Here is a 14,888-nt window from a genome sequence, read left to right on the forward strand (position 1 = left end):
AGTGTAGAAATTTATTTGATAAGACTATTATATTTATGAGTTTGTTATGCACCATATTATTTGTGACAAATTTACTTTTAGATATGATATAACATATTATGTCATATTATTATGCACCATATTATTAGGGGAAGTGGAATCCTGTAGTGCAGGCAATCAATCATGTATGACATGTTTATCCCATGTGTATCGGTAGATGGGTATCGGTTTAACACAAAAAAAAAAAAGAAAAGAATGGAGCAAGTGAATTACCTTCATCGATGCCTGACAGAGTGAGCAGAAGGCCACCACAGGAGACCTCGCCGGGCGTTGTTGTATGACAATCCGGCACCAGGAAATTAAGATTTAGAACTTGAATCCGGCGGGGCACCGTCGCATCCAGTGAATCCCATCGAGGGGCACGAGGGCGTCGGCGAGCATGGTGGTGCGCGCTGACGGCGGAGCGCGAAGCACGGAGACAGCGGCAACCCGCGCCATGGCGGAGTTGCTTAATTTCAGAGTGCAATGTCTTGGACTTGGCTGTTCTGTTCGCCTCCTACCCATGGATTTCTCTCCTAAACCGCGTGTGAATAAGTAATAGAAGAGCATCAAAACGCAAAGTCTTTAAGAAGATTATTATTCATAACTAGTTAGATACCCCGCGCGCTGCTGCAGGATAGCTATATCGTGAATTTGACCAAATTTCATTGGACCATTGGCATTTCCTCCTTAGATGATTGAGGAAGCGTGTTCAAGCATAAATATTCCAAGAAAATCCATTGGATCAATCGATATATGGCTGGTAGAAGCATTAGAAAAAATAAAAGAAATGAGAAAGAGGTAGACACAAATGTAGTGGTGTAGGCTTTATTTGGGAGATGTATTGATTAGTGATAAAAGGACATATAATGATGCGTGAGGTAATTAAGAGGAAGACAAAAGGCATTGGTCCTCTCAGGTGCCATCAGTTGAGAAGAACTTTATCTAATGGTTGATTTGCATAGACGCAAGATGATCTAATAGTCAATATAATCTTGATGATGTGGCCTCACAGAATTTGAGCTTTATAGCATCAATGATTTGTAGTGGGCAGGGGCGGAGCTAGAGCGAAACAGAGGGTGGTGCCACTTGTTTAATTTACTCTACTTTAGATCGAGTTTAATCTGATACGGGTGTCTAAGTTTATATTGAGGGGGTGCATACATGGTGAAAATAGACAAGGTATAGCTAAATTTTTTTTTTGACCGGGTTCCTGGGCATCCCCCTAATATATACAATCTCTGCCCCCTGGTAGTGGATACCAACTATATAGGAAAAAAGGATTCTGTCTCGTGCAGATTAAGCATATACTCTTAAATATTACAAGCTCTCACTTTATATGCTTATATGTATCACAGAATACATAAGACTACATAGGTCTCAGCATACTGAAATTGACATCAAACAGGAGTACAAAGTAAATACAATCATCATAATTAGCTTTAGCATTTCGAAATGTACTTGCTACTAAGTTACTGGTAGCTTTCGAACAGACATATGCTATCATCATCGTCATCCTCATGCTCCTCGGAGATTGCAGTTAGATCAGATGGCATATTGTAAGACTCCACTCCAGGCAATTGCTCATCATCACAGAAGAATGGCCTTGGAGGAACTTGCAGTTCATCGGTACCACCTTCAAGCATCTCTATCACCTCGCTCATCGTCGGTCGATCACATGACCTCATCTGAATGCACCACAATCCAACAATGCAAAGCTTCTTCTCTAGTTCATGCATATCAGCAATGTCAGAGATCTCGCTTGTTTCTCGCCGAGTCAGCTCCCTGTACACCCGTGATGGATAATAAGCTTGACTTGAGTTTGCTGCATTTGGATCTGCATTCCTTCTTCCTCCAGCCATCTCCAATAGTAGCATTCCGAAGCTATAAACATCGGATTTGCTTGATATGACACCGAAGCTCCGAGAGATCATCTCGGGAGCTATGTAGCCCACGGTTCCTCGTGCAGCGCTCACAGGGACGAAGCTCTTATCCCTTGGGTATAGCTTCGCAAGACCGAAATCAGCAACCTTTGGGACAAAGTTATCGTCAAGAAGGATGTTGTGAGGTTTAATGTCAAAGTGCAGAATCTGCATCTCGCAGCCCTGATGCAGGTAGTTGATCCCTCTTGCAATGCCCAAAGCGATCTCATTCAGCTTATCCCAGGAGAAACTCTTCTCTGACGAGAAGATGTACTTGTCAAGAGAGCCTCGAGGCATGTACTCGTACACAAGTGCCCTCCTCATTTCTTCAGAGCAAAACCCGACCAGACGCACCACATTGACATGGTGAATCCTTCCAATGGTTGAGACCTCACTGATGAACTCATCTCCGTTGCAGCTGGAGCTACCAGTCAGCATCTTGACAGCGATATGGACATTACCCGGGAGCAGTACACCTTTATATACAGAGCCATAGCCTCCCTGGCCTAGCTTGTCTCGAAAATGGGATGTGATTGCAATAATGTCTGTGTAGGCAAACCTCGTCGGACCAATCATCTGCTGCATTCGAAGGAACTTCTCTACTGCGTCGATCGTGATCCTTGTTTTCCAGTACTTGTGGGCAAGGAAGATGAATACCACCAGTGACCCCAACACTAACCTGAATAAAACTTCTCAAACAAACCAACATGCATGTATATAAGTTAGAATATATATGTTCAGACGCGCATAATATCACGGATGGGATGATTAAAAGCAAGTAATTCGTACGTACCGAAATGAAATTTGATGATATCAATAGCCGATACTATGGTTCCCAAAAAAATCCTATCTTTTTGGGGGGCAACTTCATATCCGCAGTCTACTTCGGAGTTTGTTTCGCTCCAGAAAATAGCACGGGTTAAATTCAGAATGCTTGGATGAGATATACGCTCCTTGAAGTACCTGCAAATCACACCGTTGTACAAGACGGGGTAATAAGTGAGAAGGGAACACGTCTTTTTTATATAGACAGAATCATGAGGAAAAAAAACCTGTTTGAATCCTTCAGGCATTCCCTGGCGCTCATACGAGGACTCTGGTACTGGTCAGGACGATATGGAAACCGAACACTAAATCCTTTCCTTATGAATCCTATGATATCTGTGTAACTTGCATTCTGTAGCTGTGAGGAGTTGTCCGATATATGCCGACTCTCAAAGGGAATCATGGCCAAATATCGACAGGAAGGTTGAAGCTCTCCAACGGCACAGTTAACAAACGAGACAAAAACAAATGAATTGTTGGGAAGCAGACATGTAACGGGCTTGTACCATGGCATAATATCTGTTATTGCTCGGGAACAATTCACAAAGCATGCCCAAGTGCCTGAAGCAGTGGCCAAATCGAAAAAACCATAAGAATCAGCTGGACGATAGTCACGATACCAATCCGGGAAAGGGAGGTGATCGGAGCGAGGAAGAGGGCAGCTGCTGTTTGTATCATCATCCTGCAAGGTAGCATCCACAACCGAGAAGACCTCACCAGTATAGTTGATGCTACTCACGTAGTACGTCCCTGTGTTGATCTGAATGGCAGCCCTGCCGCTGCTACAGGAGAGGTTGTACCATGGACGAGGAGTAGCAACGCAATCGCGCGAATCGCCTTGAAGACGGAAAGGGTAGGATATGTTGCCAAGATGGCCACAGGAGGAAGGAGGACAGTACTGGGGGTTTGGCCCTGCTCCAACAACTACTGCTGCAACAACCGCAAGCAAAGAAGAGACAAGTAGAGATTTCGCCATGGCTGCAGCTGAAACGAGAAATGACCGCTACAATTTGGAAGTTATTTGCCTTGCCGAGTACTACATCAGTCTCATTTTAAGTGCAGCCGTTGGTTTCTGTGTCCAACATTTGATCGTCTATTTTATTTAAAAAGTTTATAAAAAATTAGTCACATATAAAATATTATTCATGTTTTATCATATAATAACAATAAAAAATATTAATCATAAAAAAATTTCAAATAAGACGAACGGTCAAACATTGAATATGAACAATGTAAAACTGCACTCTTTTTAGTACTATTAATTTGGTGGGGTTGGGTGGGTGCTGTAATATGGGGAGATACTGACTACACTACCTCCGGTTCAAAATATATAAAAAAATTAGACTCTAGGTATTAAGAAAGTATGTCAAATTAAATGAGAAGATGTTATGATTGCTTGAAAGGAAAAAGGCAGAGGAAAAATTTAAACTGTGGAAGATTATGATTAATTGAAAAGATAATGTACGTGCAAAAGTTGTTATATTTTAGAATAGATTTCAAATACTAGAAGTTCTTATATTTTGGAAAAAAAAAACTAGTATTAATTTTTGGGACTTTTGTGGAAGACCCAATTTCCACACCTGTCAATTTCCTCCGTGAATTACACGGTACAGTACCTATATGTGTGTGGACTATAGGTAACGGTCAATCGTGATCCAACGAAGTACGTAGAAGACGGCAGGATGGATGGACCAGACAGGCAGCTTCCGGTTTGGTATAACGGTGGCCCATCTTTTTTGAACTCGAGCAACGTTGCCCTGCCTGCTTTCTTCTTGGATCGTCTCCATCTCGTCTGTCACAGACACAATGCACACAGAAAATAGGATGAGAGGATTTCTTGCAGCAGCCCTCCTGGTGTTTGGCATTCTTCTCAACCTGGACACAGCAGCGTCAGCGTGGGAAGACAAGGATTTCTTCAGCTACTGCCCGCCGTCGCGGTGCAGCGAGCATGGCCCCGAGGTCAGGTTCCCTTTCCAACTCGAATCCAACAATACTACACAATCCTCATGCGGCTTACCATTCATGAAGCTATCATGCTCTGGCCAAGATACCATCCTTGATAACAAATGCCTTGGAAGGCCATACAAGGTGACTGCCATAGATTACAAGCATCCTGTCCTGACAGCCGTCCCGCTCGCAGACGAAGGCAACTCATCGTCTCCTTGCCCGCTTCTGAAATCCATATCTATCAGGCCAAGCTTAAAAGCAGACAATGGTTATCACTATATGATGTACCAGAAACCTAGCGAAACATACGTTGAACACTATTATGCAGCACTAGTAAGCTGTTCGACAGAGTTTGCACCAGCTAGTATCCCTGATGCCACCGATGATATTGTTGGCCCCATCTCTTGCCTTAGCAACCAAACCCACCTCTCCTATCTGGTGGAAGTTCATGCATCTATGTCTCTTCTTACATTGGACTGCGAGGTCATCTCAGATGGCCCCATTCCGATACCAGTTTTTCATTACTCCATTTATGACTTGCCCACGTTCAGAGGAAGTGCAGAAAGAATCCTCAATTTCTCTGATACCACGGTCTGGTGGTATCGCTACGATTGCCCACAGTGTGAACAACTGGGAGGACGCTGCGCATTCAGCTCGCAAAGGAATCAAACATTCTGCATGCGTCGAGGTATTATCTCTAAACCCCTATACAACCGGCAGTACCATCCCCGTTTATCTTCTGTCCAGTAAGTTTTATAATTTACATCCCCACACAAATCCATGCATGGTAATACTATCCGATCGTCAAAATCCAGCAAAACAAAGGCAATTATGCCCGAAGTATAAGAAATCAATATTTACAAGCAAATGAGCATCACTTGTATCATCCAATCACCTTATAAACTGAAAGCAGGAAATGAACATAACCTTGATATGCTAGCAAATGCATGTCTGCACCTGGATAAAATTTCTCGACAAACAGAGTTATTTGGTTAGAGCTGTAGCATCCTGATTGCTTCTAGCAGCAGTTCAAAGGAGACAAGTAGTTCTCAGATGCGATGGAACTTGAGGGTAGTATAAATATGATACAACGAGAGCTGCAGTTAGTTGCTGCTTGGTTGCTTTGATGGGTGTCAAGGTTAACATAGATCTGAGATGTGATAATAGATAACATTGTCAACCTTTATCCACATTATCCAACCCTAACAATTCTTAATCTGCCATACCTCTTGCTTAGACACCATAGTTAGCACATGCCAATTTGCTTCTCATGATACCAGGCTATCAGCTGAACAAAACGTAGGGATCATTTCTAGTTTAGAAATAAATTCATAGATAATCCAAGCTTAGCTGGTCCCACACAATCTAAAACTTAAGCACATACCCATGTCAGATTTCAACTTTTCTTTGTCAAGTCAATTTCTCCTTTTATTAATAAGACTATCGATCAAGTCTAAATTCTCTTGTTTGGTATTTGCAGGTTCACATGTCAAAGTAATTGCAGGTACTGGTTCAATAATTCAAACCTTCTTTCATTCAAATGAAAATAAAAGAAAAAGAAACAAAGTTACCTGTTGCATACTTTAAGTCTTATTTTTAGGTAATCTGATCTTATATTCTCTTATCCCCATTAAAATCCCTAAGTGGTGGCTTTCTAATTTCTATTCGTAATAAATGTGTTGATAGTCTGTTCGTTCTTCTGTTTTTATGGAAAGATGGTCTTCCCAGAATATTCCACTAAACATCTGCTGTTCTGAGCTAAGACTTATAAATAAAAGTTGGGCTACAAGCCTTCTTTCTAGAAACAACACAATGCCCTGATTTTTATTCTCTGCATAATCAGCTACATCATCGGTTGCCGCATTTGTTGTTCTTTTGTTGATGGTGGCCACTGCACTCTATCTTTCTCTGAAGACAAGATATAACGAAGAGATACATCTGAAGGTAGAAATGTTTCTCAAAACATATGGCACATCGAAACCCACGAGGTACACTTTCTCCGAAGTAAAGAAGATAGCAAGACGGTTCAAGGTTAAAGTAGGACAAGGAGGATTTGGAAGTGTGTACAGAGGTGAGCTACCAAATGGAGTCCCTGTGGCGGTTAAGATGCTAGAAAATTCCGAAGGGGAGGGAGATGAATTCATCAATGAGGTTGCAACTATAGGGAGAATCCACCATGCAAACATTGTCCGCCTCCTTGGCTTTTGCTCAGAAGGAACAAGGCGGGCTCTCATTTACGAATACATGCCTAATGATTCGCTGGAGAAATATGTATTTTCACATGATTCTGATACTTCTCAAGAAGTCCTAGTACCAAGCAAGATGCTAGATATTGCTATAGGCATTGCCCGAGGAATGGAGTACCTGCATCAAGGATGTAACCAGCGTATCCTCCACTTTGACATCAAGCCTAACAACATCTTGCTGGACTATAACTTCAGTCCGAAGATTTCAGACTTTGGCCTTGCAAAGCTGTGTGCGAGGGACCAAAGCATTGTTACCTTGACTGCAGCAAGAGGCACAATGGGCTATATTGCACCAGAGCTATATTCTCGGAACTTTGGAGAGATATCTTACAAGTCAGATGTTTATAGTTTTGGCATGCTGGTGTTAGAAATGGTTAGCGGGAGGAGGAACTCAGACCCAAGTGTTGAAAGCCAAAACGTGGTCTACTTCCCAGAATGGATCTATGAACAGGTTAACAGTGGGCAGGATTTGGCACTTGGTAGGGAAATGACACAGGAAGAGAAAGAAACGGTCAGACAGCTAGCCATTGTAGCGTTATGGTGCATTCAGTGGAACCCAAAGAACCGGCCATCAATGACAAAGGTGGTGAACATGCTAACAGGGAGGTTGCAGAATCTACAGGTGCCGCCTAAGCCGTTTTTGTCAACTGATAGCTATCCTGTGCTGTAAGACTTGCAGAAGATGGTACCATAATTCAGTAAAGGAATATGTGATGGATTATCATGCAACAAATACATAGCATTAGAATGCAATGTATTCTTATTGTTCCAAGCCACATGAAGTATGCATTGCCACTCTTCACTGTATAAACATTAAACGAGAGAATTCGATATTTGTGGTTCAGTTGTCGTGGTTACCTTATTCTGCTGTTGCTACGATTTAGTATCATTTATCCCACCATGATTCATTATTCTGTGATGCTCTGTATGCCCCTCTGAAGTTCTCTGGAGTCCTTGTCAAATTTATGAACCAGAATCTTGGTGGAAATTTCACAGAAGGATTGTAGTACTAACCGTGTGAGTAAGACCTGTTAGGCTTTGCACTAGGATCACCTAGGTTAGATCTAGTCGGGTGGTTCTATTTGGGTTTGATGAACGACATTGTAGATGAAAGGGAGAGGGTTTAGATACCGACCGGTTGAGGAGTTCGTGGAGGAAGAGGCGCCGGACATCGTCGTTGTCGTCGCGGCTTGACGTGGATGCGGCGCCGGTGAGGTCGACGGCGATGACGGCTGCGGCAGTGGTGGTCGTAGACGTCCCGGCGATGAGGCGTGGCGCGGCGGTGGCGTTTCCCGTCACTGGCTGCGCCCCCTCTCGATCGGATTAGGGTTTTGTGGGGTGGAGTTGGCGGCGGCGGTGAACTTCGTACCCTGTGCCGTGCCGGCCTCCACCCCTCTTTTATATGGCGCAGTGTGACGGGGGCCCACCAGCCATTGGGCTGGGCGCCCCCGATCAGGGCGCGGTCAAGGCCCCCTTGAGCCGTTGGGCTCAAGGGGAGGGAGATCTATCTAACAAGACCCATATCTGTCCCATCATGGAATTGAGCGCAGTAGTTCCAAAATTTAGATAGTACTAGAACAGAACAGAACAAATCAAATCAAATCAGAAGCGTAACCTTAGTCAATGCCTATCGAAAAGCAGCAGCGAGCATCGCGGGAAGACCGATCGAAGACCTTGACTCGCTTGCGGGGTCGTCTTTCCCAATTCCCACCACTAGTACCCTCCCTCCTCATCCCATCCAAACCTCCACCTCACCCCTGAGATCCCGCGAGATGGGTGGTGGTGGTGGTGGAAGCCGGCGACGTGGACCATGGGGACCGGGGAGGAGGAGGATAGAGGAAGATGCGGCTCGGCTACGGCCGGTGTGGGAGACACGGTGAGCGCGCGGCGGCGGAGGAGAGTGGGAGGCGGCCCGGCGACCGGCCAGCGCAAAGGCCGGGGAAATCGCTTGTTGAGGAGGAATTCCTCCTTTACTTTCCTAAACATATCTCAGCCATCCGGTTTCATTAATGACCTACTCTCCAACTAAACTCCCTGTCAATTTCCACCACCTCTACCAAACAAGATATTGGGATTAAAAATCAAATTCCTATCTTAATCTCACCATCAATTCTCTCAATTCCCTTGTGTAAACTCCCAATCAAGGCAATGGAATGAAAAAAGGAAGGAACACTCAACATCTAGTACACCACCGTTCATATTAGATCCAACGGCTAGTAAATCACAGTAGTTCTACGGGTGTGTTTTAGTTCCTGAAAAAAGTTGGAAGTTTGAAAAAAAAGTTAAAAGTTTATGTGCATAGGAAAGTTGAAGTTTGAAAAAAAAAGTTAAAAATTTACGTGTGTAGGAAAGTTTTGGATGTGATGTGATGGAAAGTTGTAAGTTTGGGATAGTTAAGGGTAAACTAAACCCGACCTATATCCACAACACAAAACTTATTCTGCCTAGTGCCTTCGAATTTCTGCTTCAGTTCAGCATCCAACCTCTCCATCAGATGCTCAAGTAAATTCTGCTTTCCAAAATAACGAACGAATTTCAAGACTAAAGAAAGGGCATAGCACTATGACTCCGTTCTTTTCTTATTAAAAGATATACTCTGTTTTCATTTCCACGTTTTTCAAACTACGAGGACTAATTAAACGGTATATTTTATGTGAAATTCTCTCTATATAAAAGTTGCATTAAAATATTAAATTAATTTATTTATATAAGTTTAAAATAATTAAAACTCAACTGTTCATACGCTAATCACCTTTTCATTTTCTGTGCAGGTTCGAACGCATATAGATAATCTGCGTAACACTTACATATCAAAAACACATGAACTTCAATGTACACAGCAAACACAACCCAGAACTTGGTGTTTCACAGAATATCACTTCAAACTTAGTAGCATGTGTTTGATTTTATATTAACTCGTTTTAGCCATCCTCCACCGAGATTGCAGTCAGCTCGGAGTAGCAGTGGCACGAACCAGTTTACAGATACGTCCTCGTCGTCGCAGAACAACGTACGTCCTGCTGCTAGGCATTCTTTTGCAGGCTGTCGGCACCATCTTCAAGCATCCCCACGACCTCGCTCATTGCCGGCCGATCATGTGGCTTTGTCTGAATGCACCATAAAGCAACGACGCACAGCTTTCTCTCCAACTCATGGAGCTCTTGTCCCTTGGGTAATTTTGAGAGTGAAATTGTTGTCTAAAGAGAAAATTCCCTATCTACTCATGAAAATTTTTCCTATTCACCGTTAAATTCTAATATAAAAAGTCTATTTTGCCCTTTGCTATGAAGAAACATAATAAATTAATAGATTACATTCCCTCCCGTGGTAGCTACCTCCAGGATTGGTGGCCTTCGTCTAGGGCATGCTTGCCTGAGCATCTCCGTCTCGACTTCGATTCTCTGTTCCTCTTGGTCTCCTGGCAACTGTAGAAGAAACGAAACTCCAGGGTTTTTGACTCGGCGTTATCTTCGGACTCGGAGGTCCTTATGTCCATCCTCTCAGAGGGCTATCTTTGGTCGTTAGCTGGCATTGCTAATTTTGGGGTTTTATTGGGAGAGTAGTGGGCCCTGCCCCTTTTCCACTATTTGGAGTCGTAGTTTCCGAGTCTTTTTTTTCCTTTGGTCTTCTCTTTCCCTCTCTCTTGGCATGAGTTGGTCTGGCTTAATGCGTTATGTAACAATTATTCTTTTCTTCTAATATATTAACGTGCAATTCTTTTGCGCGTTCGAGAAAAAAATTAACGGATTACATTGTTGGAGTGTAGAAATTTATTTGATAAGACTATTATATTTATGAGTTTGTTATGCACCATATTATTTGTGACAAATTTACTTTTAGATATGATATAAAAAGTTAATACTTATTTATTAGTTATTAAAAGTTTTTTGCAACAAAAGTTTTTTAGATATGATATAACATATTATGTCATATTATTTATGCACCATATTATTAGGGGAAGTGGAATCCTGTAGTGCAGGCAATCAATCAGGTATGACATGTTTTTCCCATCTGCTACTACAAGAAGCCTAAGTTGTGTATCGGTAGATGGGTATCGGTTTAACCCAAAAAAAAAAAAGAATGGAGGAAGTGAATTACCTTCATCGATGCCTGACAAAGAGTGAGAAGCAGGCCACCACAGGAGACCTCGCCGGGCGTTGTTGTATGACAATCCGGCACCAGGAAATTAAGATTTATAACTTGAATCCGGCGGGGCACCGTCGCATCCAGTGAATCCCATCGAGGGGCACGAGGGCGTCGGCGAGCATGGTGGTGCACGCTGACGGCGGAGCGCCACCGCCGCCGGCCGGGAAGAGGGTAGGGATTGTTCCGTACTAGTGAGCGCTCGGTCCAGTCCAATAGTGGTTGAGAGGCCGAAGCCCACCAAAGCATCCAGTAGAGTTGGGCCCTCGCGGAAGCATTCTGGCCCACACAATTTTGCAACTCGTCACAATCTCGCAAATGCGCTCGGCTCCGTCGCCATCCCCGTCTGCGACGGCGAAATCCCGGCGACCTCATGGCATTGGTCTCGAGAGGCACCAAGCACAGCGGCAACGCGCGCCAAGGCGGAGTTGCTTAATTTCCTCGTGGACAGCGCCGCCGCTGCCCGGGAAGCAGAGTGCAATGTCTTGGACTAGGCTGTTCTGTTCGCCTCCTACCCTTGAATTTCTCTCCTAAATCGCGTGTGAATAAGGGGGAATTTGGATACAAGAGCATGAAAACACAAAGAATTAAAGAAGATTATTCATAATACTGTCTTGTGGAGATTAAGCATACACTCCTAAATATTACAAGCTCTCACTTTATTATATGTGCTACAAACTTACAATAAACATAAAAACTATATCGATCTCAGCATATTTGAACTTTAGACAGCAAAACGGGCATACAAATTAAGTAAAAACAATCATCATAAATGTACTTGCTACTAAGTTACTGGTAGCTTTCGAACAGACATATGCTTTCGTCGTCGTCGTCCTCATGCTCCTCGGAGATTGCAGTTAGATCAGATGGCATATTGTAAGACTCCACTCCAGGGAATTGCTCATCATCACAGAAGAATGGCCTTGGAGGAACCTGCAGTTCATCACTGCCACCTTCAAGCATCTCTATCACCTCGCTCATCGTCGGTCGATCACATGACCTCATCTGAATGCACCACAATCCAACAATGCAAAGCTTCTTCTCTAGTTCATGCATATCAGCAATGTCAGAGATCTCGCTTGTTTCTCGCCGAGTCAGCTCCCTGTACACCCGTGATGGATAATAAGCTTGACTTGAGTTTGCTGCATTTGGATCTGCATTCCTTCTTCCTCCAGCCATCTCCAATAGTAGCATTCCGAAGCTATAAACATCGGATTTGCTTGATATGACACCGAAGCTCCGAGAGATCATCTCGGGAGCTATGTAGCCCACGGTTCCTCGTGCAGCGCTCACAGGGACGAAGCTCTTATCCCTTGGGTATAGCTTCGCAAGACCGAAATCAGCAACCTTTGGGACAAAGTTATCGTCAAGAAGGATGTTGTGAGGTTTAATGTCAAAGTGCAGAATCTGCATCTCGCAGCCCTGATGCAGGTAGTTGATCCCTCTTGCAATGCCCAAAGCGATCTCATTCAGCTTATCCCAGGAGAAACTCTTCTCTGACGAGAAGATGTACTTGTCAAGAGAGCCTCGAGGCATGTACTCGTACACAAGTGCCCTCCTCATTTCTTCAGAGCAAAACCCGACCAGACGCACCACATTGACATGGTGAATCCTTCCAATGGTTGAGACCTCACTGATGAACTCATCTCCGTTGCAGCTGGAGCTACCAGTCAGCATCTTGACAGCGATATGGACATTACCCGGGAGCAGTACACCTTTATATACAGAGCCATAGCCTCCCTGGCCTAGCTTGTCTCGAAAATGGGATGTGATTGCAATAATGTCTGTGTAGGCAAACCTCGTCGGACCAATCATCTGCTGCATTCGAAGGAACTTCTCTACTGCGTCGATCGTGATCCTTGTTTTCCAGTACTTGTGGGCAAGGAAGATGAATACCACCAGTGACCCCAACACTAACCTGAATAAAACTTCTCAAACAAACCAACATGCATGTATATAAGTTAGAATATATATGTTCAGACGCGCATAATATCACGGATGGGATGATTAAAAGCAAGTAATTCGTACGTACCGAAATGAAATTTGATGATATCAATAGCCGATACTATGGTTCCCAAAAAAATCCTATCTTTTTGGGGGGCAACTTCATATCCGCAGTCTACTTCGGAGTTTGTTTCGCTCCAGAAAATAGCACGGGTTAAATTCAGAATGCTTGGATGAGATATACGCTCCTTGAAGTACCTGCAAATCACACCGTTGTACAAGACGGGGTAATAAGTGAGAAGGGAACACGTCTTTTTTATATAGACAGAATCATGAGGAAAAAAAACCTGTTTGAATCCTTCAGGCATTCCCTGGCGCTCATACGAGGACTCTGGTACTGGTCAGGACGATATGGAAACCGAACACTAAATCCTTTCCTTATGAATCCTATGATATCTGTGTAACTTGCATTCTGTAGCTGTGAGGAGTTGTCCGGTAGATTCCATCTGTCAACGGGAATCATGGCCAAATATCGACAGGAAGGTTGAAGCTCTCCAACGGCACAGTCATCAAACGAGACAAAAACAAATGAATTGTTGGGAAGTAGACATGTAACTGGCCTGTACCAGGGCATAGTATCTGTTCTTGCTCGGGAACAATTCACAAAGCATGCCCAAGTGTCTGAAGCAGTGGCCAAATAGACAAAACCATAAGAATCGGTTGAACTTTCCCCCAAATACGGAGGCCAGTAATCGATGTAAGGAAGGTGATCAGAGCGAGGAAGAGGGCAGCTGGTGCCGTTTGTATCATCATCCTGCAAGGTGGCATCCACAACCGAGAAGATCTCACCAGTATAGTTGATGCTGGTGACATAGTACGTCCGTGTGTTGATCTGAATGGTAGCCCTGCCACTGCTACATGAGAGGTTGTACCATGGGCGAAGAGTACCAACGCACGGGCGTGAATCGCTTGCAAGACGGAAAGGGTAGGATATGTTGCCAAGATCACCACAGGAGGAAGGAAAACACTGCTGGTTTGGCCCTGCTCCAACAACATCTGCTGCAACAACCGCAAGCAAAGAAGAGACAAGCAGAGATTTCTGCAAGAAGTAGAACTTTCTACGAGTGGCAGAAGCACGAGATGCATTGGATTTCGCCATGGCTCCCAGTCTGGCAGGATTTGCCTTGCCGAGTAGTATAATTTGGTGGGGGTTGGGGTGGGTGCTTTCACTGGGGAGATTTTTTCCGGAAGACTGAAGAGGAACAGTATTGCTCCGTACTGTCATAAATTTTGATAATTTGATCCTTTGTAAAACTATTTTTATAAATAAACCGTCGTCAAAACTTATTTCAAAACTGACTCTTTTGTTCAGCGTCAAATTGTGTGGCGCTGAATTTAGATACCTCAGCGTCAAATAGCATGACGCTGAATGTACATTGGCACGCTGACTTAGCCTCCCATCCGCGGTGACACAGCATTTAGCGTCAGTTGACGTGGTGCGGAAGTATCTAAATTCAGCGCCATATGATTTAGCGCTGAAAAAAAGATTATATTTTTAAATAAGTTTTGGTGACGAATTATTTGTAAAATTAGTTTTTTCAAATGGTCAAATTGTCCAAATTTGTACCGTACTATAGTAGTAGTAGTTGGAGACTTTTTCCGGAAGCACCCCAATTTCCACAGTCGCGATCCAATCAAGTAAATGCTGCAATTTCTCGTTGACTAGACTTCACATGCAGCTTTCCGGTGCTACTGTATAGTACTACTACTGTAGTACACGGATTGGAACAGTAGTTGTCTATCTTTTTAACTCGACGCAATTGCCCTGCCTGCTTTCTTCCTG

General features: G+C 43.7%; 3 protein-coding genes across 3 annotated transcripts; 1 reads left to right on the forward strand and 2 right to left on the reverse strand.

Annotated features, from left to right (window-relative positions):
- Positions 1 to 1,288: 1,288 nt before the first annotated feature.
- LOC4326068 (rust resistance kinase Lr10) lies at positions 1,289 to 3,785 on the reverse strand. The gene is made up of 3 exons (XM_015787741.3): positions 2,993 to 3,785; positions 2,734 to 2,903; positions 1,289 to 2,629 (listed from the first exon to the last, which is right to left on the reverse strand). Exons 1-3 carry the CDS (start codon positions 3,739 to 3,741, stop codon positions 1,491 to 1,493), a joined length of 2,058 nt encoding a protein of 685 aa, XP_015643227.1. The 5' UTR covers positions 3,742 to 3,785; the 3' UTR covers positions 1,289 to 1,490.
- A 734-nt stretch (positions 3,786 to 4,519) lies between these two features.
- Positions 4,520 to 7,832, forward strand: LOC4326069 (rust resistance kinase Lr10). Its single transcript, XM_066306956.1, is given in 4 exon segments — positions 4,520 to 5,400; positions 6,193 to 6,216; positions 6,556 to 7,539; positions 7,542 to 7,832. Coding segments are annotated over 4 exon segments (1,887 nt in total). The 5' UTR covers positions 4,520 to 4,571; the 3' UTR covers positions 7,592 to 7,832.
- A 3,856-nt stretch (positions 7,833 to 11,688) lies between these two features.
- Positions 11,689 to 14,856, reverse strand: LOC4326070 (rust resistance kinase Lr10). Its single transcript, XM_015787734.3, has 3 exons — positions 13,393 to 14,856; positions 13,134 to 13,303; positions 11,689 to 13,029 (listed from the first exon to the last, which is right to left on the reverse strand). Exons 1-3 carry the CDS (start codon positions 14,328 to 14,330, stop codon positions 11,891 to 11,893), a joined length of 2,247 nt encoding a protein of 748 aa, XP_015643220.1. The 5' UTR covers positions 14,331 to 14,856; the 3' UTR covers positions 11,689 to 11,890.
- Between the last annotated feature and the right edge of the window lie 32 nt (positions 14,857 to 14,888).

This window comes from Oryza sativa, chromosome 1 (genome assembly GCF_034140825.1).
Source record: "Oryza sativa Japonica Group chromosome 1, ASM3414082v1".
Taxonomy (NCBI): Eukaryota; Viridiplantae; Streptophyta; class Magnoliopsida; order Poales; family Poaceae; genus Oryza; species Oryza sativa.